The following is a 27,417-nucleotide window of genomic DNA, read 5'->3' as shown; positions in this document are numbered from 1 at the left end:
GTGAGAATAAAAGGAGGGAAGATCTCCCAGATTGGGAGGCTGGGAGAAGATAAGAAAGCTCCCAGGTGAGAGTTGGGAGGGTCCAACCCCTGCTGTTTAAGAGGGCTTTGTACTTTTTTTGATCTTTCTTTGTTTCATTGTCGTTATTTTATTGCATTGTATGATGAAAAAAATTCAATTAAAAAATTAGAAAGCATGGGGCAAGCAGAAAACTGCTCAGACCTGTACTTTCTATGCAAGGGACAAGCAGAAGTGTGGACGAGCCCTTTAGCTGTGTGCTGCATAAAGAAGTACTCTATTTTTCCTGAATCTTCTAACGATCCAGCTTCATTGGATATCCACAAGTTCTTACGTTATGAGAGACGGGAAAACTTTTCTCTATCCATCCATTTTCTCTATGCCAGGAATAATTCAATAAACTCCCAGCAGTGCCTCTTACTCACCTTTTTCCTAAACTTAAATGCCCCAAGAAGTGCAACCTTTCCTCACAAGAGAGTCGCTCCAACCCCTCGATCATTTTGGCTGTCCTTTTCTGGACCCTTTCCAGCTCTGCAATCTCCCATTATACCTGACCATTGGCCATGTCTAGCTGGGGCTGATGAGATTTGGGTCACAACACATGGGTCACAACACATCACACTTGCTATGCTTGAGACAGAGAAATAAATATGCCTCCCACTGATTTTCTCTTCTGCAGGTTAAACGTATCCAGCTCTTTCAATCTTTTATTGTTTCGACTTAAAATGTGGCACCCAGAACTATAGAGATTTAGTACAGAGGATTTCTACCCCCATGGCATTGTGCATTGTGGTATTATACCCTCACAACACAGATGTACCCTGTGTGCTACTTGTACATTACAGGTGCTGTGTTCAGACACAGTGCGTTCTCAAGAAATCATTTTGTTAGGCGAGCGTTCGCCTAACAAAATTTCCATTGACTCCTTCGCGTAAATTTCTAACGCGTTCCTGACCACAGAATCTTTACTCCAAAATGAAGTGGGGGGGGGACCAGCCCTGAGAAAACACTGGGAATTGCTCTAATACCTTGCAAAAAGCAAACAAGAAAGGAAAAAAATGCTCCTTATTTGTCTTGTATCTTCCCTTGCCTCCCCCTCTGGAAAAACGGCTGCCGTGGACCAGCAAAACACAAGAAGGCAGGCTTATTGAAAGCTGCTTATTCACAGTACTACACACAGATCTGGTTGTTGGGATATCTGAATCTGCAGTGTGTGTAGCATGGGTTTGGGTACTAATTCATAGTGTTTGGATAAATAGATTTTTGTATAACAAGCATTTGGATAGCGAGACCCACGTGCATTGACTAGGAAGCCGCACAGCGAGCTTGGAAGAATTCTGCATATTTCTCTTTTTAAAGCAACCCAAAGCCCTGTACTGTATATTGAGACATCAGCATGGCAGGCAACCTTTCCCGCCCGCCATACTACTTTTCTACGTGGAGTGGGGGGTGGGAGAATACTAGGGTTATTATTCTTTTAACTGGAGGAGCATTCCAACATGTGAGGGGCCACCTATACTCTGACATGGTACAGCCCAAGCACTGGTTGATTATCTCCTTCGAGAAGGGAATTTAACCTGACACTGCCGCGGGCTACATTCTGGAGCCATTCTATACAGAAACACAGCCATTCTCAAAAGTATGCTATGACCTGTTTTGTTTACTCCCTCTCTCAAAAATTCCCCAACTCTCTCAATTCCTTAAAAATGAAGAAGAAGATTATAATTACGGAATCTCTCCCCCCCCATTCCTCTTTAATTGGTTTGGCTCCTATTAAAAATGGACGCCCCAAAGACCAGCGAGTAGAAGTCCGCTCCCTCCCTTCCAGTTTTCCCGACTCTATGCTCCGTCCCTTCGGCCTTTTACACATCACGCTGAAGAGGCGCATGCGCTCGCTGGAGAGGATCTGAGGTGTGCTGAGGTGAAGGGCGGGGAAAGTGCGTCACTTCCTCTGTTGCGCGCGCCGTCGAAAGCCAACGGAGTCTACTCCTCCCTCCCCCCTCCCTCCCCCGCCGAAGCGCACCGTTTCCGGCCCCCAAGTTCCTTAGTAACAATGGAGAGTAAGATGGCCGCTTGAGTGAGCGACGGGAGAGGGAAGGGAGAAGAAGAAGGAGGAGGGGTCGGGGGTCGGGCTCCAGACGCTGCCGGGGCTTTAGCGACGACGAGGAGGAGGAGAAAGAAGAAGAAGGGGAGCGGGACGTGACGGACCTGAGCTTCAGGCCGCTGCGGGGCTGATCGCCGGACGGAGACCCCGGAAGGGCGGCGGACGAGCTGGAAGAGGAGGGAGGCGGTGAGTGACCGAGCCGAGCGGGCGCCCGGGCGGGCTCACCGGTCTGGCCGCGGAGAGCCGGCCAAGCCTGGCTCGACGGCGGTGGTCTTTCCACAGCCGTACCGCTTCTCGCCGGAGCGGGCGAGGAACACGGCAGCCGGAGCCGTCTCGTTGGGGCTGGGTCGCGGGTAGGCTGTGAAGAGGGGGGCAGGGGCCCCTACCGGCCCTTTCAGCCGCCGCCTATTCACCCACCCGCGTGAGCTGCTCGATTTCTTTCAGGGGCCTGCCCAATATATCGCCCTGGCTGAGGTCCGCTGTCACCGGTGGGCCTTGCTGGCTCGCCCAGGGTGGAGGTTTTCCTTTAGGAACATAGGAATGTTGTCGTATACCGACTCCTAGAATTGTAGAGTTCGAAGTGGGCCATGAGGGCCATCTAGCTCAGTCCCCTGCAATGCAGGAATCTTTCAGCCAACGTGGGGCTCAAACCCACGACCTCCGGATTAAGAGTCTCATGCTGTACTGACTTGAGCTAGTGATCCGGTCTTCGGTCCATGTAGCGCATTGCTGGCAGCACTGGCTGGTAGCAGCTCTTCGGGATTTTAGGTATGGGTAAAAATAAATGTGAATGACAGAAGCATGGCTATGAAGGTGCCTTGGTTAGAAATGAGGAAGATATATTTCATAATGTGCTTGCCTTGATGGGGGAGTAACTAGTTGTTTACTGAACTGTATTGTCTGTGCTGACTGGCAGCAGCTCCTAGGGGTCTCAGCCAGGCAGGAGTCCCTTGTCAGCCCTACCTAGACATGCTACACTCCCCCATGTACAAAAGGCATAATCAGTAGCCTGATCTTCCTTTTTAGGGAAGGGGGAATACAGTGAAAGACCCGTTGATTTTTTTTGCTCCTGGGAAAGAAAGTGAGTTCTTAGGCTGGTAGCCCAGCTTAAATATTTAGACAGTTTCAAGTAGGGTATCACTGAGGTTAGTTACTATATCTTTATACCTCCTCTTGTCATTGCTGTTCACTGAACTTCATAGTCCTGATGGGGAAATCCCACCCAGAATTAGTGCTTCATTGATGTTCTTACTCCCAGAAATCTGGTCCTCCTTTTTCTGTGCTAGAGATGTCCTAATTTCTCAATAATCTCTCTCGGGGGTAAATCTCAACATGCTTATTGTGTGATTCTGTCAGGAAGGGCAAAACACTACATTTGTTTTCACTTTTTGAGGTTTTATACTATAACCTAAATTATGGAGTACCTTTTACTGCCTTTGGCAGGTGATATTGTGGGGGCTGGGGGCTGGGGTGGATCAACAGAAACCACGCAGCTTTTAAAATAGGAACAATTAAAACAAATTCCTTTGACTTTTAATTTGAGCTTTGTTTATCATAAAATTCAAGTCATTGTATCAGAATATTTGGATTTTCACTTATAATTATATGGATGAACTTCGGACAATCTTTACCTGATACTAACTGGAACTAAGTTAAAACTAGGGTTTAGATTACTTCATGATGTGCAGAGTGGGTCCATGAGAGTTATATTGTTAGCCTGAGGTGCCTTCTTTATTTGCCTTATCTACAGTGCTAGTTATGTTCGTGGTACAGGTAATGTAAAGAAGCTGTTCTTCTCCAAATGTTGGCATGGAGAAGAAAGTGCAACTGGCTTCAACTGATGATCAGAGCAATATTAAAGTAAACAAGGGATATGGGTGGCGCTGTGGTCTAAACCACTGAGCGTCTTGGGCTTGCCGACCAGAAGGTTGGTGGTTCGAATCTCTGTGACGGGGTGAGCTCCCGTTGCTCTGTCCCAGCTCCTGCCAACCTAGCAGTTCGAAAGCACGCCAATGCGAGTAGATAAATAGGTACCGCTGTGGCGGGCAGGTAAACAGCGTTTCCATGCGCTATGGTTTCCGTCACAGTGTTCCGTTGCCCCAGAAGTGGTTTAGTCACGCTGGCCACATAACCTGGAAAGCCGTCTGTGGACAAACACTTGGCTCCCTTGGCCTGAAAGTGAGATGAGCGCCACAACCCCATAGTTGCCTTTGACTGGACTTAAGCATCCAGGGGTCCTTTACCTTTTTTTTTTTACCTTTAAAGTAGAATACTTCAGTCTTTAATAGTCAATATTAAAGTCCAATCCAAATTTTTAGAAAGCTGTTATATGATGGCATCATTGTGCATTATACCTTACACAAGTAAATGAAGGCAAAAAAGTTGGATCTTAGACCCTGCCCAAAACATCCTGCAATCTAAACTGGGGGAACAAACAACCAGGGAAGGCAAGAATAACACCTGTATTTGCACACATTTGCTCCTTAACATAACATTTATTCCATTTGGGGATGTGGAATAAAGGCTTGAGCTAAAAGCCTTCACAGGAATGGTGGGATTTAAAGAGGGAGAGAATTGACATTGCAGGTAGCTGTTTTGGGAGGAACCTTCAAGGACAAGGGGCAGGCAGACAGTGGGTAAAATTGTTGGAGGGGAGGAGACTTTCCAGTATTTTAAAAGTCAGGGACATAGGAAACTGCCTCATACTGAATCAGACCATTGGTACATCTAGTTCAGTATTATCTACCCTGACTGGCAGTAGCTGTCCAGGTTTTCAGGTATGGGTAAAAACAAATGGGAATGAAAGAGAATACTGTAAAGGTGTCTATGCATATTTGTTTGTCATGATAGGGGAGTAACCAGTTGTTTACTGACTAATAACTGTTAAGCTTTATTTCTCTCTCTAGAGGTGTCATTGTACCTCTGGTTACAAACTTAATTCATTCCGGAGGTCTGTTCTTATCCTGAAACTGTTCTTAACATGAGGAGCCATTAGCGAAAGCGTATCTCCTGCTGCACACGCGCCTCCGAAACGCGATTTCTGCTCGCATCTCGGAGCAAAGTTCACATCCGGGAGCAACTACTTCTGGGTTAGCACAGCTTGTAACCCGACGCATGTGCAACCAGAAGCGTTCGTATCCAGAGGTACCACTGTGCTGTGTCTCACTTCCTGCCAAGCTCAGAAAAAAATTAACGCCAAGAATGCCAGTGTTTAATTTGGAGCAGTTATAAAAAATCTGGGATATATTTGTGTGATTTGACTGTCCAGGTTAGAGAAGAATTGTCCTCTTATTTTGTGTATTGTGTGGTCAGAAAATGACATGCATGGGGGTTTTTTTGCTGCTAGGGTCTTTCTAAAATGTTTCCTGCTTAATATTTCATCTAATAACTGCAAGTCTCAAAAACTTAACCTTGGTGGCAAATTTTACTAGTATGCTTATATAAAGGAGGAGGCTGACAGAAGTGGGTTGTTCCTTTCTAGGAACCCATATTGGAATACTTAACTGAAACTGACGCCTCTACATTCACAATTTATGTATTATTATTTTTTAAGTGAACTACACATGGCCTTGCAAATTTTGTGTTTATCAGGATACCTTTACTAGACTGAGTGGATCAAAAACAATCCTAAATGGTAGATTTGTTATAGTGAGGCAGTGAGATTGTAATACTAATTATGTTGCCTAAAAGCACAATGGCTTGATCCTCTTGAAGTGGCCCTACATGTACAAGTGGGGAGGTGCCTGAAGGAGGCTCTGGAGTGAGTTAAAACTGCTTTAGGCAAGTGAAGTGTACAGCTGTCAGTTCTTCTCGCAGTTACTACTTGCTGTCTTTTCCCTGTCCAGCTTGTTTCTGCTCCTACGGTTTCTACTAAAAATGCAGTGTAGTTCTAGTGTTTTATATGCACTTTCTGTTTTTCCTCCAGGCTTTGAGTGGTTCCTGTAAATTCTGGGGTGAGGGGTTGCATCACTTGTAGCTCTGTGCTTAAGAGATAAGCAGGCCATCTCTCTCCCTGCCGCCCCAATTTTTCTTAACCACAGTGTGGCATTAATCGGCTTCCGCAATCTAGTTTCAAACCCTGGTTAGCATTAATGATGTTTAGCAAAGGTACAAACATAACAGTAGACATTGATTAATGTAATGTGTGTACAGTCGTACCTCTGGTTACGCACTTAATTCGTTCTGGAGGTCCGTTCTTAACCTGAAACTGTTCTTAACCTGAAGCACCACTTTAGCTAATGGGGACCTCCTGCTGCTGCCGCGCTGCTGCTGCACGATTTCTGTTCTCATCCTGAAGTAAAGTTCTTAACCCGAGATAATATTTCTGGGTTAGCAGAGTCTGTAACCTGAAGCGTATGTAACCTGAAGTGTATGTAACCTGAGGTACCACTGTATTCAGTTGTTGACAAGGTTGTATGAAGAGGGTCTGATACTACATATAGTCTAGCATGATCTTACTTATGGAATGTTGCTCTTTGGGCATTGATTCTGATATAGTGTCTGAGTATTCATTGGCATTCATGTGGGGGTGACACATTTAGGATGGGCATGGTTGCCACTGTTCCTTTCCAGAGGGTACTTGACCATTGTGGGAGTAAAATGGGTGGTAAGGGGGAAACAACAGGTCAGCGTCACTGTCACTTGAACCTAGTCTTCAGAGACCTTTGGGACTAGTGAGAATTGTAAGACCTCTGCTTTCCTGAAACATTTATAGTGGTGGAATTTTTCAGCCAGTCTTTGAGAATGCTGTCTTTAATAGAATCCTGTACTCTGATTGGTTTAATATAAGCAGAATAAATGGCAAAACTATTTCTGCACTTCGTGTTATCACACTGTTGCCGTTTGTTTTACATAATGCATTGTTTTGACATTTTAAATTCTTGAGGTTTAAAATTTTGGAAGTTTAATTTGTTTAAAATTTTGTATTTTTAATTGTTCTAAGACATTTTGAGTCCACCGTGGTGAAAAGTAGGAAATGAATTTTTAAATAATTATGTTGGAGAGAAGGCCTTGTGATTAGTAGAGACTTAAATATTGTGCTTAGTTAGGTATTATAAAGTGGAAGTTGGTACTGCTTGTTCTGGACACTGCAACCTGTATTTCCAGGAATCGTGTGTCAAGTGTCACTTGACTTTCCCTTCTTGCCGAAAAAAAGTATTGCATTTTAAATTGCTTCTCAAATTCAAATAAGTTGAATTTGACAATTTATGTAGACATAATTAGGTCTATGATATCAGATAATTTTTAGAATTCATGATGGTCAACGTATTGAATAGTAGAAAATGCTTTATAAATATGGTAATATCAGAGAATTGTAGCATTGGAAGGGACCATGAGAATCATTTAGGCTAACCCCCTGCAGTGCAGGAATCTTTAACCCAATGTGGGGCTCGAACCCATGACCCCGAGGCAGTGTTAGAAATTAGCCGGGTACTAGGTGCATTTTGCTACTGGTGTGGGCCCAATTGTGACCATGTGGAGATCTCTGGATGCCAGGATGGCAACTGACATCTCCATCTGGATAGCCTCTCCAGCTTTCTTAAGCAGGTAAGCAGAAGAACTTACTTATTGCATTTATATCCCACCTTTATTTCCAAGGTGGAATACATGGTTCACCCCCTCCTCAGTTAATCTCTGCAATCACCCTGTGAGGCAGGTTAAAAGGCTGTGCCTGGCCTAAGGTCACCCAGTGAGCTTCATGACTGAGTGGACATTTGAACCCTGGTCTCCCAGGTCCTAGTCCAGCATTCTAACACTACACCACACTGGCTTCCCAGAGCACTTCTGCTATGGGGCAGTGATATAAATTAAGTAGGTAAATCAATACAGGGAAAGCAAAATGTCACCTAGAGAAGGCTCTGAAATATTTTCATTGAAGCTTGAATTTGTTTTATTCTGGATTGTTTTATTTGATGTTTTAATGTGTTGTAAACAGCTTTGATATATTTTTTTCTTCTGAGCTCTACCATTTGATAATAAATTGTGGGAGATAGGGAGGATAGTGACAGGAACTTGGATAGTGTCAAGAATCCAATTAAGTGGAAGTGTTCCCTGCTCCTCTGGGATCACTTCCAAAGTTCTTGCTGGCCAGCAATGCTGTTCCATTAGTGTTGGTTCCATTGGTAGGTAAAATAAAAGCCTGTGGCACCTTAAAAACTAAGACGCTTATTATAGCACAAGCTTTGGTGGACTCTTCATTTCCATAGGTTTATAACCCAACTTAAAAAAAACAAAAACTTCCCCAAAAGATGCATCAGACACAGGTTACATGGGCCACACATGTATATAAAAATGGTAATTAAAACACATAAGTGTAAAAATGAGTACAGTGGTACCTCGGGTTAAGTACTTAATTCGTTCCGGAGGTCCATTCTTAACCTGAATCACCACTTTAGCTAATGGGGCCGCTGTGCCGCCACTGCACAATTTCTGTTCTCATCCTGAAGCAAAGTTCTTAACCCGAGGTAATATTTCTGGGTTAGCGAGTCTGTAACCTGAAACGTATGTAACCTGAAGCGTATGTAACCCGAGGTACCACTGTAACAGTAAAATAAATATGAATATAGTGAATAGCCTGTGAATACATTAAAACAAACCTTGCCCTGTCAAACCTTAAAATTAAATACAGTGTCAGTAAAGTAGCACCATATATTTCAGCTGCCTAAATAAAATCAAGAAAAAGCCATAGACCCACATATAGGCTTGATAATGAAGAGCTTGTCTTATACCTGGATCAGGATCCACAAATGTGGAGCCATTGTTGAAAAAGCTCTTTCCCTTGTACACACACACCCCAGCCTGATTGCTCTCACAGATGGGCATAGTTGGCTACAATCCACAGCTCTTTGCTCATCACTGTTGTAGGCAAGAGTTCTTCTAGGCTTCTGTGTGCTTCCAGAAGAGCCTTGGGGTGAAAAGCAAGTTGATAGGTGTATTGACTGGTAGCTATAGTGTCATGATTCAGATTTTCACTGCATCCCTGGAAGCAAGTGGACTTTGAGCTTTGGCTCAAGCTCTTGTGACCATGATAATAGAATCATAGAACTGTAATGTTGGAAGGGACTCCAAGGGTCATCTAGTCCCACCCCCTGCAATGCAGGAATCTCAACTACAGCATCCATGAAATATGGCCATCCAACCTCCAATAAAGAGAGTCCACCACCTTCCAAGGGAAAAATATGTACTGCACTCTTACTGCTTCTCAGTAATGCATGTTAGATATTCTGTAATAAATTAGTTTGTAGGGCAGTTGTGCCTCACTCTTCCATGTGAGTATGTGTAGGAAAGGAGATTTGGGCTCTATGAAGAAGTTCACTCCTCAGATACCTTTAATCTCTTACTTACTCATTCTAAACCACAGGCTTGGAAAGAGCAACTTCCCTCATTATGTGGGATAAGAATGTTGTCCAGGTGACAAACAGGAAAATGGTTTTCAGTCACTGCTATGCCACCAATGACTTTCATAGGCATTTGTTTTCTTGTCATTTTTGTATTTACTTCTGGCTTGGTACAGAAATCCAGGATCTGCAGGTAACAGGCCATGCACCCCCTGTTTTGTGTGCGTGTGTGCACTATACAAAAATCACAATGTGGGAAAAGCTATGAAGCCAGCCAATGCCTCTACATAACTCCATCCTTATTTCAGACATTGTGATATATCTGTATATCACGATGCTTAGCTGATGATATAGCACAATGTTGAAAAATAGATATTGCACACATATTGCACTTACGTTTTAATTAAGGAGTTTGGTGGCACTTCTGATTGCCTGAAATAGAAGACCCATACCTTATTGATTTTTACAACTGATACGATGTTTCAGATAGAGACTTCTCACATCTGGACTAAAACCAGGGAAGATTAGATTCAAATCTTTACTCAACCATTATTCTCTTTAGGAGCACTTAGCCAGTTAAATACACTCCCTCTGATCAACCTCACAGGGTTGTTGTGAGGGAACTATGTACATTACTATGAACTCTTTAGGGGAAGAATATATTGTTGCTGCTGCTGCTGCTGTTATTTTATTTTATTTTATTATTTTATTTATTTTATTTTATTTTATTTTATTTTAATACTCACCCTTCACCCTAAGGTGTAAGGGCAGGTTACAACAATCTAAAATACATTATAAAGTAGAACAGGAAGGAATGCATACAAAGTAATTAAAAAAAACCTCACAGACTATGGAGAGTAACTTTAAATTAATCCATTTATTGATATACAAAGCTTAAAAAAATTAAATGAAACAAAACACATGTTACTTAGAAAATAGAATTGGATAAAATTAGATAAAATATTATATTTAAAGCATAAGGCAATTGGATATGTTTTGCATATGAATTAAGTATAATTGACAAAGCAATCAGTCAAAGCGATTTTATATCCTTTTATATCAATTAGCAATGGAACCAGGGGGCTGGACCTTTCCATTGAGTTTTTCCATTAATTTTATTGTTCCTGTGGGCAGACCCACATAAGATGTAGACAATGAATTACCACCATCTATCCGGGAGGCAGAAAAATGGGCAACTAGGGCCGCTGCTGTATCAGCTATTCCTCATTCAGGGAACTTTGACACATATCTAGTGCTGGTTTGCCGAAACACGTTATACCTTAACTTTTTTGTTGGCACCAGGGCTCCTTTTACAGCCACTCCAACCGATGCCAAGGTCTTCATGACCCTTATTGAAAGCAGCAAATATATACACAAAAGTCGACTCGAGCAGTTTCTTCAGCTGTGACATAGTGTCATCCATTCTGATCCTCATGAGTGCTCTACAGTGTGCATAAAACATACCATAACTGCTGGATGTGATGCATATGTAGGCCTCGCAGGACCCAGATTTCCAGCCTGTATAGGGGGAGTTTCACAAACAAGGGCTTGACACAGAGAATGATGACCTTTCCTGGGCCACAGACATACAAGCTTCTCAGGGCAGAACTACCAAGATCTTACCAATCTTAACACATGAAAAAGTGTGTAGGGCTGTTTGGGGCCAGAGTTGTTTGGGGCTTTAAATACTAACATGAACACCTTGAATTGGGTCCAAAAAATGATCTGGCAACCAATACGGCTGTTGAGGCTGTGTTGAGATCTAAATGAAACCCCAGCCAGTAATCTAGCTTCTGCAGTTTGTTTGGACCAATGGAAGTTTCCAAGCTGTCTTCAAGGGCAACCCCTTCAGCAGAGCATTGCAGTAATCCAGTCTGGATTACAGTGGCCATGTTATTCCTTTCCCGAAAGGGTCATAGGTGGTGGATGGGCCATAGCTGAGGCAATAATTTTGTTGTAAATATCTCATATGAAAAATTACATGGCATGTTTCAAAGAACTTTTATTTATGGTCACCTGATCTAGTAGTGATGGTAATGTCCTCAAGTTTGGGGTTTTGTTTTTGTTTTGTTTTGGGCAGTTAGGGGTGCTTTTAATCCTTTGCCCCAACTATGTCTCCAATTTGGATTGGTGGGCCATGCTAGAGCATTTTGCATTAGCGGGGGGGGGGGGGCGACTTCCCATTTGCATCAAATTTCTGGTGGTGGGGACAATAGCAGGGGGCAAAGGATTAAAGCCCCAGCCCCCATGTTAGTAATAGGGTTGTCAAATTTGCAGATGACACAACCGTGATTGGGCTCATCCCTGAAAGGGAGGGTGAAACGGACTATAGAGATGAGGTGGAGCGGCTGACAGAGTGGTGCAGAGCTAACAACTTGCTCATAAATACAAGGAAGACAAAGGAGCTTGTTGTGGACTTCAGGAGACAGAAGAGCAATATCCAGCCACTTTTGATTGATGGGGTCTGTGTGGAGAGGGTAACAACGTTCAGATTTTTGGGCATTGAATTACAAGAGGATCTGTCCTGGAGTGTCAACACAAGGGGGCTTGTGAAGAAGGCGCAGCAGAGACTGTACTTTTTGAGAATTCTAAGGAAAAACCATCTTCCGCAGAAACTGCTGCTTGCCTTCTATCACTGTGCCATTGAGAGCGTGCTCACTTATGGCTTATGTGTGTGGTACGGAAGCTGTACTAACCAGGACAGGATGGGGTTGTGCAGAGTTGTTAAGGCAGCAGAGAGCATTGTTGGCTGCCCACTTTCCACCTTAGAGCAGATTTATGCGACAAGGTGCCATAGGAAGGCACTGGACATAGTAAAAGATCCATCGCATCCTGGTCACTGTCTCTTCGAGCTCCTGCCGTCGGGACGGAGATACAGGACGATGAAGACAAGAACGAGCCGTCTTAAGAACAGCTTCTTCTCCAGAGCGATCTCGGCCCTGAATGGGAAGCCTGGACTTTGAAAGTCATCTAATCTTCCTTGCTGTACTATACTGTATTGTTTTAATTAGTGTTTTTATGGAGCAGTCAAGTAATTTCGTTGTCCCTGAGAGGGGGCAATGACAATAAAGATATTATTATTATTATTATTATTATTATTATTATTATTATTATTATGATGTTAGGCTCATGATCCCCTTTAGACCCCTGCTCCAATTTATGGAGAAAAAAACAAATGTACATCCTGCACTTCAGGGCACAGATTTGGAGCTAACAATTGTCTACTTTGGCCCTTATTTTATTTTGTATTATTCTGTGTCCTTTATTTTGAACCTGATTTTCCCCCCCAGTGTGTGCATGTTTCACATTTAGCAGACTGCTAGCAGCTGTAGTTTGAAGAAGTGATTGGATATTTGGTTGCAGGATATATTAAAACACTCTTTCCACTAAGCAGTCTGGTTGCAGAAACCACATATAAGCCCTCAAACATCTTTTCAGTTATGAAGTGCTAATTTTGTGGTTGTGGGTGTTTTTGAATATATAAATTGATGGGAGCTAAGTCACCTAGCTGGTGGAGAATTGTGATGGTTTTCTGGTACTTCTCTCAAAAGTTATTCACTTAGGCTTGGATGACAATGTTGTGTGGCATATCAAGTGATTTCTGGTTGGCAGCATGGTCCTCTGGTCATAGTAGACAATGGAAAGCCCTCCGCTTATGGCCCCTGACTAATGGAATAGATTACTGCAGTTAAAACTAAAAGCTAAATATGTTTGTATATTTACAAATCATGCAGATCTTCCTTTGCATATTTTTTCACTGTTCTGCATGGTATTCTCTTTTATTTATGATGCCAAAGCAGGTAACAAAAAGTAAGAATGTACACCATTTAAAAAATAATAATAATTAAAATTTATTATAGCTAGCAGCAAAATGTAGGCTAAAATTGTATAAATAGGAAGAGAAAAGAGCAATAAAATTGGTAGCCACATGTTAAAATTCTTGGAGAATAAAATGGTCTGAATGTTTCCCTTGGGATCTTTTTTGGCAGCCTTCAGCAACATTTGACACACACACCCCTTTTACACTGCCTTCCCAAAGCTGGTAAGTGAAGTGCTGGGCTTTGGAAAGGAGGCCTGAGGGCTTAGAGTCCTCCTGCCTCTTTCCCAAACCCTCACTAGCGGAGATTGGGGGGGTGTCAAATTTTGGCTTCCCCCCACAGCAAGACAGTGTGTGGCCTGCAGGTTTCTGTGTCACAAAGTGTGCTTACAGCCCACTTGGTATGAGCCCATTTGGTATCTAGACCTGGGCTAGATACCGTATTTTTCGCCCCATAGGACGCACCGGCCCATAGGACGCACCTAGTTTTTTGGGGGGAAAATAAAGGGGAAAAAATTATTTCCCCCCCAGGTGCTCTGCGCTAATCCCGAAGCTTGGGGCGTGCGGAGTTCAGTGCGCCCCAAGCTTCTGGGTGCCTACAAGGTCTCTGCTAGCCGTGGGAGAGCCGCGCGGCTCTTCCACGGCTAGCTGAGCGCTGCGCTAATCCCGAAGCTTGGGGCGTGCAGAGCTCAGCGCGCCCCAAGCTTCTGGGTGCCGGCAAGGTCTCCGCTAGCCTTGGGAAAGCCGCGCAACTTTGCGCGGCTCTCCCACGGCTAGCGGAGCGCTGCGCTAATCCCGAAGCTTGGGGTGTGCAGAGCTCAGCGCGCCCCAAGCTTCTGGGTGCCGGCAAGGTCTCCGCTAGCCTTGGGAAAGCCGTGTAACTTCGCGCGGCTCTCCCACGGCTATCGGAGCGCTGCGCTAATCCTGAAGCTTGGGGCGTGCAGAGCTCAGCGCGCCCCAAGCTTCTGGGTGCCGGCAAGGTCTCCGCTAGCCTTGGGAAAGCCGTGCAACTTTGCGCGGCTCTCCCACGGCTAGCGGAGCGCTGCGCTAATCCCGAAGCTTGGGGTGTGCAGAGCTCAGCGCGCCCCAAGCTTCTGGGTGCCGGCAAGGTCTCCGCTAGCCTTGGGAAAGCCGCGCAACTTTGCGCGGCTCTCCCATGGCTAGCGGAGCGCTGCGCTAATCCTGAAGCTTGGGGCGTGCAGAGCTCAGCGCGCCCCAAGCTTCTGGGTGCAGGCAAGCTCTCCGCTAGCCCTGGGAGAGCTGGGTCTCCCACGGCTAGCGGATAGCTTCCTGAAGCCTGGAGAGCGAGAGGGGTCGGTGCGCAACGACCCCCCTTGCTCTCCAGGCTTCAGCGAAAGCCTGCATAGGACGCACACACATTTCCCCTTCATTTTTGGAGAGGGAAAAGTGCGTCCTATAGGGCGAAAAATACGGTAATTAGGATTGGGTTTTTTAAAAAGAGCCTGAAATACTTAAGAAACAGAACCATTATTTAACCATTATTTTAGTCTGTTATTTTTTAATGTTTCTGTAAAATTATGTTGCACCCACAGATTAAAACTTAACTCTTCTGGTATATAGGGCCAGGATTATATGGTTCTCCAAACAAATTGACTGTTTCCTTTTTTGTAGACATTTTCCCTACTTTGATCAACATGGAAAGCTCAGATTCTAATAATAAAGGAAGTGTCGCTCAGTCTGAAGCACAGCGTCGGAGTCAGCTGGACCGCCTGGATCGGGAAGAAGCTTTCTATCACTTCGTGAATAATCTGAGTGAAGAAGACTACAGGCTAATGAGGGATAACAATTTGCTAGGCACCCCTGGTATGTTACTTCATGTGCTGGATGCAATTAAAATCCTTTTCAGGTGTGGAAATTCTGCCACTGAGATGTGATCAAAATTTACTAGCTCTTAACTCAGAAACAAGGGTTGAAAATAATTGCTTATGTCAAAATTGATTACACATGGTATTCTGAAGGGCTCTTGCTTTCAACATGTAAGGCATATTGTGTTCTCCAGGAACTAGTGCTGGCCCTGCTGGTCAGCTGTCTTGGTGGCATTTGACCATGATATCATTCAAAGAAGCAATGCACAATGAAGCGAAAAAGCACTACTGTGCAGGTATCAGCTTCACTTTACTAAAGGATTGAAGGCAGCTCCTCTCCCCACTCCCCCAGCCCTGCTGCAGATGAGAAGCAAACCTAGTTAGTGGCAGAGCAGAGATGCTACTTCTGACCACCTGTTACAACTGCAGTCCTCTCCAGACAGTTTTCTATGGCAAAAAATCACTGCCTTCAACTGCCCATGTCTCCCATCCTTGTGTGGGCTTGGGGTGCTTCAATTTTTTTTGACAGACTGATGGTCAACCAAAAATGTTTTGATCCATCAATTCCTGACCCTTACCAGCTACCTTCTACTTTTCTTTTCTTTTCTCTTGATGAGCATGCATTGTTTAGCTTTTTTCTTTTCCATAAGCTGACCTTTTAAAAATCAGTGCTGATTTGGACTGTTAGCTTGTGCACACAAGTGCAACGCATGTCCATTCTTTCACTATTGACATTTTTCCAGCTGTTTATATTTCTTACAAATCCACGTCACCACTCAGGTTTGTTGTGGCTATTTAGCATTTGGCAAAAACAGTTCTAGTGTCCCCCCACCCCCCAGTCCTGTCTTAGAAACATTTTTTTGCCCTCAGCATTTGTATTTTTTGAACTTGGTCACCCTTTCTATTGTTTTACTTGTGGTATATTCATTAGAATAAATGTCTCCCCCCTCTTATGATTGCCTGTTCTCACCACTTGGTTATAAAAACAACTTTGCTGATTCCTATCGCCCCTATTATGGCCTGTATTATACAACACTCCCTCCTGCTTCCATTTATTTAATTGTCTGTTCAGACAATATACTTTCAAACAGGTATTTCAGAGCATTGCAGGTCACTCCTCACTACTTCTTTTGCACACCTTTGTGAGTCTTAGTGATTGGTGGCTGAACTTAAATTGAATATCATTTCCCTTTTCTTGTTATGTTGTTCCCTTTGGAGGTGTTTTGTAAACTCCTTCGTTCTCTTTTTTTCCAGTCCCCCCCCCCGCCAAACCCAGTTTATGTTGCTGGTTCTTGCTTTCCCTTAGTGCAGACCCTGCTGTCAAGTTCTAATTTTTTCCTTCCCTTTTCTCTTTCTGTTATTTGTTATGGACTATTGCCTGTCTTTGATTCATCATGCTTCCTTCTCAGTCTTGGAACTTCATTTTGGGTTCAGTCTGTAATGCTTCTTCTACTGTTGTCTCTTTTTAAAAAATATATATATATATTTAGCTGTGGTGTCTCACTTCAACAATCTCTGGCATGCTAAGATTTATATTATGTCAGACCTAGCAGTATCTGAGCCAGTAGTTTTCTTTTCCTCCTTGCCATCTTACTACATACCATCCACATTGGCTTATAATTCTAAAGTGTGGTTAGCACTGCACAGGTGAGCTGCCTTCCCTCCTCCTGTATTGATGGGAGTAGAACTTCTGTGGAGATTTTTTTCACTTTATAAGAATATTGCCATATGTCCTGTAAAGAACCAATCCAGTGTAACAAGCCACCTTCATAACTCTTGTTTTGAAGCTGTCATGTTTCAAAACTTACTAGAATTTGTTGTAAGCTGGAATTCCTTGTTTGTATGATCCAACAAGCCAAAATTCTTTGCAAAGTGAAACTAGTCTCTGCAGAAGCCCTCCTTCAGGTGGTGTGGGAAGGGGAGCCCACAAGTCTCATGCTTTGTTCAGCCTTCCTGTAGCTCTTTGATGTAGCACCAAACCATAGTTTAATGTTACATCTGAAGGTAGCTATTCAGTGTAGAATAGAATGCTTGCTTTTTTTCTTACTACTATGCCTGACTTTTATTGAGTTGGATATTTCTCTTTTCACTTCTCATTTGCTTATGGGTGCACTGCTTTTTTTCTGAGACAAAACAGACATCTCTCAATTCATGTTTTATTTACTGTTCTTCAGGTATACAACCTCACAAAGTAGTTGTACAAAATTTTGATATACTGTAGTTAAAATAATACAACAGAATTGAGATACATACAACAGAAGGCGATGGTCAGAAGAGCATTCTAAAAGCCAGATAAAACCCATCAGTTGTACATGATGGTCTTCACCTGGTGCTGAAATATATCAGAATCAGCTGAGCTACCTGGCAAGGGTGGGTGAGGGTCAGTTTTGCAGACATTTCTCTCCCTTAGCATCCAGCCTGTCTACACATGGGGTGCTTGCTTTCCTAAGAGGGAGTGATGGAACAAGCATTTTCATCATGTTTTTAGTTGAGCACAGCCATGTCCTTAAAGCCACAGTCTCAGCAAGTCTTTCCTCATGGCTTTGCAGGCATACCTGATTCCTATACTATTAACTCATGTGAGCAAAGAGTGCTTTCAAATAAGGAATCCTTGGATGTGAAAATCGATCTGTAGTGGTATGTGCTACCTCTTATCTTTCAATCCTTGCACAATCCTCACACAAACTGTTTAGCAGTAGTTTAGGAATTGAACTGTCAAGCAAATACCATACAGGCTACATACCTGCCTAGTGGGCACTTCCCAGATCCTAAATAATCTGGATCCAGTGAGATGCACAGCCCTGGAAGTCACAGGTCTCTTTAAATATACCTGACCTTTGTGCCAAAGAAAATACACTCTTTCAACAGAAGGCCTATCTTGGAGAACTTCCTCCATGTGACCTGACTTCTTATACCTCTTTAAACAAGTGGCATCTCTGATAGCTTACTGTTTCTTGGTCTGTGCCATTCCCCCCCTCCACCACCCCCCACTTCTCTTTTCTCTAATCTTTTGCTTGGGAGCCTCCCAGGATAATGATAATTTGGAAAGTTGTTACCTGTGCTTATCAGATTCATCAGAATTTTAAATAAAAATCATGGTTTATCTGGAACACCTCTTGAAAACTATTTCCGCAGGTGAAATTACTGAAGAAGAGTTGCTGAGAAGGCTGCAGCAAATTAAGGAAGGCCCACCCCAGCAGAACATGGAAGACAATAGAGGTATGTAATATTCATTCAGAGCAGCAAAAAGAAACCTCTAGCCCTGGGTTGCCTTGAATGATGGTCAGGGGTGCTGCAAGCAACGCTGGCCTCTGTCCCTCTTTTCTTCCCTCCCTTCCTCTGATGCCCTATCACATCTCTGCCTCCCAAAGGCTTGCACAGATGTTTGTTGCAGCAGCCCTGGCTTCAAGCTGCCCAGGTGAATGGTGCCTCTGGTGCTGGCCAGCGGGTGCTTCCCAGGCCCCTGTGGAGCAGTGTGAGGAGGCACTTCTCTTTGGGGCAAGGGAGGCAGCTCAGAGGTCAGGGGCAGCAACTGCAGCTGCAGCTGCCCAAAGGACTCCCGAGGAGAGGAGGATGAGGGAACACTCTGCAAGGGAGGGGTGAGGGGCTGCTGGCTCTGCAGGCAAGGGATGACATAACTCCTGAGCCCCACAGGGTTTCCGCAGAAATACTGTAGTTGGTCAAGGGAGCCATGGACCCAAAAAGGTTGAAAACCTCTGCTCTAGCCTGTGGGCCCATCAGACCGCTTTCTCATTTGGCCAATAAGACAGTTCTGGCCAGGCCACACCCACCTGACACTGAATTTGGGTTTGGCAAAAATCACCAATCAGCTGGTCATCCAAACCCTGCAGTTTGCAAGTGGTGCAGTGATCATTTGCACTTGCAAAGCACTGTGCATTGGTCCATGTGGTTTGATTTCAAGAAAACAAGCCACCTGACAGCATCAGCTGAGGTAAAACATCTTACATTAGGAATTGTGTTAGAAATTGGAGGAATAGAAATTCTGAAGCCAGGGATGTGCAACATGTCAAATAAAACAAATTCTGTCATTGTACTCCTGGGATTGCACTTAGTCCCACCATTGGCTGCTTTATTGTGGTATGTTTTTTTAAAAAATAGATCTGTTTGTTTGTTCACATCCCTGTAAACAGCATTTTATTGACCTTTACCTTCTGTCAGACTGAGGCTACTTGTTCTTTCTCCTCTCATGCGACTTCATACCCGGGAAGTAGCCTGTAAGCCTCAACGTTTTATTGTTGATGACATTATTATTAAATCCCTGAGATGTTTTATAAGAAGCAATTAATCATAAATGGAATGAAAGAACAAAGCATGCTGACTAGGAGCTAAGTCTTGTTGAAAGAAGTAATGATTCAAACATGATTTTTCCAGGCAACGAACATGTCTAATATATTTTCTGAGCTAGCTTCTGCACTGGCATGCGTAACATTGGACATACAGTGACTGCAGGCCTGGTTCAAATAAGATTCTTAGCTTATGCATGGATGATAACTTACCTGGTGTTGCACTGAAACCAGGCCTTAGTGGGAAAGCTTTTAAGTAAGTGTGCGTAGGACCCTGCTGCAGGTGTTTCTTCTTAAGAGGTGGTGCACAGATTGGATCTGCTGCCTCTGCCATAGTTAAAAGTACAGGTGGTGACCATTTTAGGTGCATCCAATTGATGAGCGATTGCCAGTGCCCAGGTCCACTCTGCCAGAATGAGGCAGAGTGAGGGTGGGGAACTAATTGTCTTTTTAAAAAAATCCAACCACTCCTGCATGTTCCCTCCTATGAGTCTGCGCGCTAAATGTCTTGTGACTTCCATAAGACTCCAAAATGGTGTCATTATTATTATTTTGTTAATGCTTACACTTTCTCCATGTCCATTTTGGCATGCTGCTCCTGAGAGTTGACTAATGGGCCAGTGTGGCCCTCAGCCCAAAAGAAATTAACCACCACTGCTTTCAAGTACCACAATACCTTTTCATATTGCTTAACCCTTACAAAACTGATACCTTAACTACTGCCTGACAAGGTTTCTGTTGCTGAATAGACATTTGAATCGCATGCACCCTGGATTGAGTTAACCTGTCTTAATGATTTTTACTGCAGCTTTGCTGTTCTTATCAACTTAGTGAGACACAATGAGCTTACAGGGTCTCTTAGAGTGCATTTATAATTACCATTATGGTTCTACAGTAAATGCATGCATGTGAAAGTATCGTGGCTCAGACTTGTTTTCAAAACCCTAACTCATAGCAATGTTGGGAAAGTGTTTAGCCCAGAGTTTCTCCAGTTTCCTAACTCTGGCAGTTGCTCTTGTCTTGCAGGTGCAGAGTCCGCAGAAGATGTATCTAATGGCGATTCCATAATAGATTGGCTTAACTCAGTTCGACAGACTGGGAATACAACACGAAGTGGGCAAAGAGGAAACCAGTCTTGGAGGGCAGTGAGCCGGACTAACCCAAACAGTGGGGATTTCAGATTCAGTTTAGAAATAAACGTCAATCGTAATAATGGTAACCCAAATCCTGAAACTGAGGGTGAGCCATCTGTGGAACCGCCCAGCAGAGAAGAAGTGGAAAATAACCAAAGTGATGCTGAGACTCCAAGATTTGAGACTCCTCCTGTTGTAGGGCAGCCTGGACCAGAAATTAGTCCCCCTGAAGTGATAAATGAAGCAGTTGCTCCTCACAGAGGCCTGAGGAGATCAAGAAGCCGAAGTCCAGAACAGCGGAGGACACGAGCTAGGACTGATAGAAGTAGGTCACCCCTTAATCCAGTGAATGAATCTGCACGTCGGGTGCATCATAATATATCTTCTCAGACACCTGACCTTCCCCCAGTAAGTGAAGCTGAAGGGAGCTCTAGAACAAGACAGCATATGGTAATAAGGCAGCATACAACTACATCTGAGATGCCCAGTGAAAATACAGTGCTATTTTCAACTCCTGAAGCAAGACCCTCTCCTCAAGCAACAGCTCCTCCAGAAACAAATGGCAGTGCAGAGTCTGCAGCCCCTGGACAGAGGCCTCCAACTATTGTCCTTGACTTACAAGTGAGACGAGTCCGTCCAGGAGAATACAGGCAGAGAGACAGTATAGCCAACCGAACCCGATCAAGATCCCAGACCCCAAACAATACTGTGACATATGAAAGTGAGCGTGGAGGTTTTAGACGCACATTTTCACGCTCAGAAAGGGCAGGAGTGAGAACTTACGTCAGTACCATTAGGATTCCTATCCGGAGAATTTTGAATACAGGCCTGAGCGAGACGACGTCTGTTGCCATTCAAACCATGTTAAGGCAGATAATGACTGGCTTTGGTGAGCTCAGCTACTTCATGTACAGTGATAGCGATGCAGAGCCTGGTGGCCCAGCACCAACCCCAAATGTAGAAATGGCAGAACCGCAGGGTGGAGGTGTCAGTGGAAATAGTAGTGGTTCAAGTCATGAAGGTCCTGATCCTTCTGCACCAGGAGAGGCATATGAAGGCAGTAATGAAGGGGCATCCACAGCTAGTGCTAGGCGAGAAGGACGGAATGCCAGGGGTTCTGTTACTTTTGAAGAAAGTGGCTCACTCCCATTCCTGAGCCTGGCTCAGTTTTTTCTGCTTAATGAAGAAGACGATGACCAACCCAGAGGCCTCACCAAGGAGCAAATTGACAACCTAGCCATGAGAAATTTTGGTGAAAGTGATGCTCTGAAAACCTGTAGTGTCTGTATTACAGAATACACAGAGGGGAACAAACTGAGGAAGCTCCCATGCTCTCATGAGTACCATGTGCACTGCATAGATCGCTGGCTGTCGGAAAACTCTACCTGCCCAATTTGCCGCCGAGCAGTCTTGGCTTCTGCTAACCGAGAGAGTGTTGTCTAAGCAAGGTGTGAACTTTGAGCTGAGTGCACAAGATGAGCTAGCAGTGGGCAAAGAAGCCACTTTTCTGTGGCCACTTTTTGTGTGGTAGGTATAAATGTAAAACAATCCTCCCGAAATGATTTATTTTTTTTAAACAACCCTCACTAGTGGGAACCTTCTTGATTAAGGTCCTGAAAATGATACTGGGTTTGTGTCATCAGTTAAAACAAGTGAGCAACCCCCCCCCCCCAAAAAAAAAAACACACCACTACATTTGCCCAAAGACACTTGCCTGCTGTGTCCTCAGTTTATTCCAGCACAAACAAGGTTCACATCTTTCCTCTCCCATCCCAGTGAGTGGTGAATGCTGAAGATCCCAACATTCTGCTCTTCCCTGTGAAGAATATGACTGGAATCATTCAGCTACATATACAGCTCATGTTTCACTGTGGATTAAAACAAAAACTGAACAATAAAATTGCACCCCTGAATATGATTTAGTTCCCTCCTTGTATAGGGTATTGAACATGGCAGTGTAAATAACACTAATATTAGCCCTCTCCCACTGTACAGCTGTTTTTAGCCCAACACTATGGTATGCCATAGAATGAGCTGGTAGTTTTAATGGGGATATTTATCTTGCTGTGGAAATATGTTAATTGCTTATGCCTGTTATAAATGAACACACTTTTGTTTTTAAAAATGTAAAGCTTTTTGTATAGATCAATAAAGTTTTAATTGCACTGCTGTACTAATGCCTTTGGAATGAAAACCATTATGGTTAGAAATAATGCATTGGTGTGACTCTCCCCTGCAGAGTGAGCAAGATAGCAAAGAGCTGCCCCCGTCAGTATTAAAGTCACAGCATAACACCCAAAACAGCCCAACAGATAGAAATGGGGTGTTCATAGTTCACTGCTTGGGTGTAGGGGTACCACTGAAAAGACACAAATTGAAAAACTTGGTGCTACAGGGACCTCTTCCTAAAATACAGATCTCTTTGATGCCCCAACCCTGCAAAACAGTAATTGATTACATCGGGGTGGCTAACCTTTAACCCTCCATAGGTTGTTGGGTGCCTAGTTCTCATCATTCCCAATCTTCATGGCCCGTAGTTGGGGAGGATGGGAATTGTGGTCCAAGCAACAACTGGAGAACCAAATGTTTTACATTACTGGCAGCTTTGTAATAAGTTTGCCTCTCCCCCAGATCGTGTATTACAGGCATATGTATACAATGTGTTTTCTGTGGGCAAAGTACTTTTATTGCTCTGCCTGTTCTTTGGGAACCTACAGCTTTCAGCATAAATCCCTCAAGTAGTGGCTTGTGTATTTTTCTAAATAACAGTTAAATTGAATGGTACCACTTCTTCCTTCCTTTGAGGTGGAAGAGAAACTAACAGTGTATCTGTTCAATTTTTAAAATTACAGAGTGAGTGGTTTTATCAAGCTTAGAATCCTGTGAATTTATCCATACATAAAACTGTTAAGGCAGTTAATTTAGAAATTCCTTTATAAATCAAACAATTCCCTGTCCCTGTCCCATACATACTAAGAGTCAAGTTTTACTGAGCAAAACAGCACTGTATTTTGCTTTTGCTTACAGACTCTTGATATTTGCATAATCTTGGATATATAAAAGGTAAGTTTTCAGTTGGCTTTATACAGGCAAAAACAAACAGTCTTGCTGCTTTAATAAAACATTTTCAGCTAGAGAAGGATTTCATAGCACCTCTTCTCCCTCTCCTTTGCTGCCTGAAGTAGATTATATATAAGTACAAAATTTTATGTGCAAGGTTGTTCCTCTACCACAGACTATTCATACCTTTCAGCTTAGAGCAGCTTTCAAATAAAAAATGCAGATAGAGGTACTCTTCTAATCTTGTTGGGACATGCATTCATTTTTTTCAAACATTAAAAGTGATTAATGGAGGAAAACTTGTTTGTATTTTCATTCAGAAATGCAGTGAAGCCCACATTAAAAGCTTTGTTGCAGATGTGCTCTTGACCTTTGCTTTAAAAAGGTAAAGGGACCCCTGACCATTAGGTCCAGTCGTGACCGACTCTGGGGGTTGCGGCGCTCATCTCGCTTTATTGGCCGAGGGAGTTGGTGTACATGACTAAGCCGCTTTTGGCGAACCAGTGCACAGAAACACTGTTTACCTTCCCACCGGAGCGGTACCTATTTATCTACTTGCACTTTGATGTGTTTTTGAACTGCTAGGTTGGCAGGAGCAGGGACCGAGCAACGGGCGCTCACCCCGTCGTGGGGATTCGAACCGCCGACCTTCTGATCGGCAAGTCCTAGGCTCTGGTTTAACCCACAGCGCCACCTGCATGCACACGAAAGCTCATACCAAGAACAAACTTAGTTGGTCTCTAAGGTGCTACTGGAAGGAATTTTTTAATTTTGTTTCGACCATGGCAGACCAACACGGCTACCTACCTGTAACTTGTACAGTGAAATCAGGTTTCTAAATAGCAAATTGCCAGGTTCCTTATGGAGAAAGGCAGGAAAGCTTTAAACAAGCTGGTTTCTTTTCCTTTTAGGCCCCAAATAGTTAACACAAGTGTATGTGCAGCAAAGCCTAGTATAAAACAGCTTTTGCACAACCTGTGGACTAACTTGAATGCTGAAGTTGCTTTTAGGAACTTTGCATGTTGCAAGACAGCTGTGGGTGGGGAGGGATGGAAGGAAGGATGGATGGACTTATCTCTGGTTCTTAGATTAATACTAAACACCTGTATAGCTCCTGTTCCCTAAAACAAAACATGAATGGAACAACCTTCACTTGTTGCTGCTGTTGCTATGGTAAACTGCCCTTGAATGAAGGTCTCCACCTTCAAGGGCAGTTTACCACAGCAACAGCAGCGATGTAGCTATTGCCTCTGCTTCCTTGCTTATTTATTTATTTAGAGCATTTCTTGCCTGCCTTTCAGCCAAAAGGACTCCAGGAGCAGCTAACATATAGTCAAAATGAGACCGACCCTATCTGTAGGCTTACTGCCAAGGGAAGAGTAAAAGAAAAACTCAGGTACCAATTGCTAAACAGTTCCTATAATGTCCAGCTGGCACAGCTGAGGGAGAGGAGGTGCCTAATAGAGCTGAGCCCCCAGCAAAGATAATGTAAGGAGCTCAGCTTATTTTCCTTCCTGAGGCTTTCTGGCGGAGTGACTGCCCCCAGAGGGGAGGGGAGGGCTGGCATTTGTCCAGTTGCCTTTTACAGCTGTCTTACTTTACTGTTAAAATGGCCAGGGGTTGTCTGAGGTGTTTGTGTATACTAATTTTAGCTCCCTATATTTCTCCAACCCCTGTTTCAAAAACTGAAGGAACTTCCGCAATCTTTTGGTGGCATGGAGCTGTGTTGACTATGAACCCCCCAAATTTGTAATCCCCCTCCAATCCTATGCCAGATTTTTGCAGCGCCACCAAAATTGCATGATACATAATGCAATTAAGGCAATTAATTCAATTTTGTCTGAGTCATTCCAAACCTGTGCTGAATATTTCAGTCATTTTTCAGTGCCCTCAAAATGAAGTAATTGATATATCAAACTGGAATTCCTAGTTTACACCACTTGAAATCCAACACTGTCTGATCTACTCTAAACCTGTGCCATAATTCTGCAGTTGTTTTTGCAGCAGCCTCTACCAAACGTGTATATTTCTATGCACTGTAAATCAGCAGGTGCCAAATTATTTGTATTTGCTGCATAATGACTTATTGTTCCTTAGGTCATTATATTCCTCCCACATGTCATCATGTCTCTGACAATGTGCCACATAATGCTCCATGGTGTTCACACTGATCAGTGTTACCAGTTCCTCAAGAAGCCCACAGCACCTCTTAAGAACATATGTCACATCACCTAGTTTTGCCTGGATTGGTGTCTTTCCAATTTGCACAACACACTGAAGCAGATTCTTGTCATTAGGTTGGGTAACCTCTACAGAGAGAAGGATTTCACAGTTCTTCTGGTTCTGTCACCTTTGCATTCTGCTGGCATTCTGCTTGTATCCCTTTCCTTATGGTGGCAGCAACAGTATTTCTCCTGTGTGACCTCCACCAATAACACCTCCAGTTCTTCTAGTTCTGGTCCTGGTAAATGAGTGTGGCTTGGCTGTACTCTGCCCTTTGCTGCTCTGGACATTTGCTACCTTCTTTCACACTTGTAAAATTTTGGAATAATTCTGGTAACCAAGCTGCATTCTGCAGTTTCACAGCTGATTTTAGCAATACCACCTGGCAATGGTTCATGGTGGAATAAATCTGCCAGGTACAAAGAACTTGCCCTTCTTTTATATGTATGAGCAGGCAAACCCTTTCTCACTATGCCTGATGCTTTGTTGCCCAAAGTAAACTCATTCACACTGTCCACAAATTCCTACATTTGATTGGCACAGAATATCTGTAAGACTGAATCAAAGGCACATGTATATATTACTATTGTTAATATCTTGTTTACCCGAACTGATCTCAATTAGTCTTGTCAGGAGACTCTTGGACAGTACAAGTTTGGCCTGACTGAGGTCCATTATTTTGTTTTCTTGTTTCCTTCAACCACCCCACCACCACCCCAGTTCTCATTGTCATCTTACTTGACTATACAGTGGTACCTTGGGTTACATACGCTTCATGTTACAGACTCTGCTAACCCAGAAATAGTACCTCGGGTTAAGAACTTTGCTTCAGGATGAGAAGAGAAATTGTGCTCTGGCAGCGGGAGGCCCCATTAGCTAAAGTTCTTCAGGTTAAGAACAGTTTCAAGTTAAGAACGGACCTCCGGAATGAATTAAGTACGTAACCAGAGGTACCACTGTAAGTGATTGCCAGATAAGAAGAAACATCAGAGGGGCTTTGACTGGGATGGTTCCATGCACTTCTTTGGCTGTACACAAACTGTCAACTCTGGTACAATTATACTCTGCCATCTGTCAATCACCTCCTTGTCATCATTCCCCAAAATTGTACTTAGTACACTGTTTGCATTCCTGACCTGGGTATTGCTACTAAATTTGTTTTTCTCTTGAGCACTGTCATTAATTACATGGGATTCTGGGAAACTGCAGAGATCCTCATTTGTTTCAGAAGCACATCGAGCACTCACATTTTTTCTGAACCATTTATTTCCCATCATCCTCATTGATCACAGATGTCATTTGTGCTGCTGCAACTTGCTTCATGGTACCCTCCAGTGATTGAATGCGCCTAACAATGAAGTCTCACTGGAAGCACTGCTGGCTGTAACACCACCATACCCATAGAACAGAGCCATCACATATATCCACAATGGAATCCCATCAGAAACTTGTAACTGTGCCATTTGCGAGGTCTGGAAGCATTTGTTGTTTACCCCAAGTTCCAGGAACAACTTTTGTGGTGACATTATGATTCATTTCCTTTAACATGAGCATGAAAGCATTGCCTTTGCACCTTACCATGGACCCAGGAGGAA

The 27,417-nt window shown here is 43.6% G+C and overlaps 1 protein-coding gene across 1 annotated transcript; it reads left to right on the top strand.

Moving 5' to 3' along the window:
• The first annotated feature begins 2,012 nt into the window (after positions 1 to 2,012).
• On the top strand, positions 2,013 to 22,704 carry RLIM (ring finger protein, LIM domain interacting). Its single transcript, XM_083596412.1, has 4 exons — positions 2,013 to 2,308; positions 14,909 to 15,100; positions 18,238 to 18,321; positions 20,433 to 22,704. The coding sequence occupies exons 2-4, from the start codon at positions 14,932 to 14,934 to the stop codon at positions 21,980 to 21,982; spliced, it is 1,803 nt and encodes a 600-aa protein (XP_083452538.1). The 5' UTR covers positions 2,013 to 2,308; positions 14,909 to 14,931; the 3' UTR covers positions 21,983 to 22,704.
• Positions 22,705 to 27,417: the final 4,713 nt, after the last annotated feature.

The sequence above is a fragment of the Podarcis filfolensis genome, assembly GCF_964270895.1.
Source record: "Podarcis filfolensis genome assembly, chromosome: Z".
NCBI classification, from domain to species: Eukaryota; Metazoa; Chordata; class Lepidosauria; order Squamata; family Lacertidae; genus Podarcis; species Podarcis filfolensis.
The sequence above is the reverse complement of the archived record's forward strand: the minus strand, read 5'-3'. Positions and strand labels throughout refer to the sequence as shown.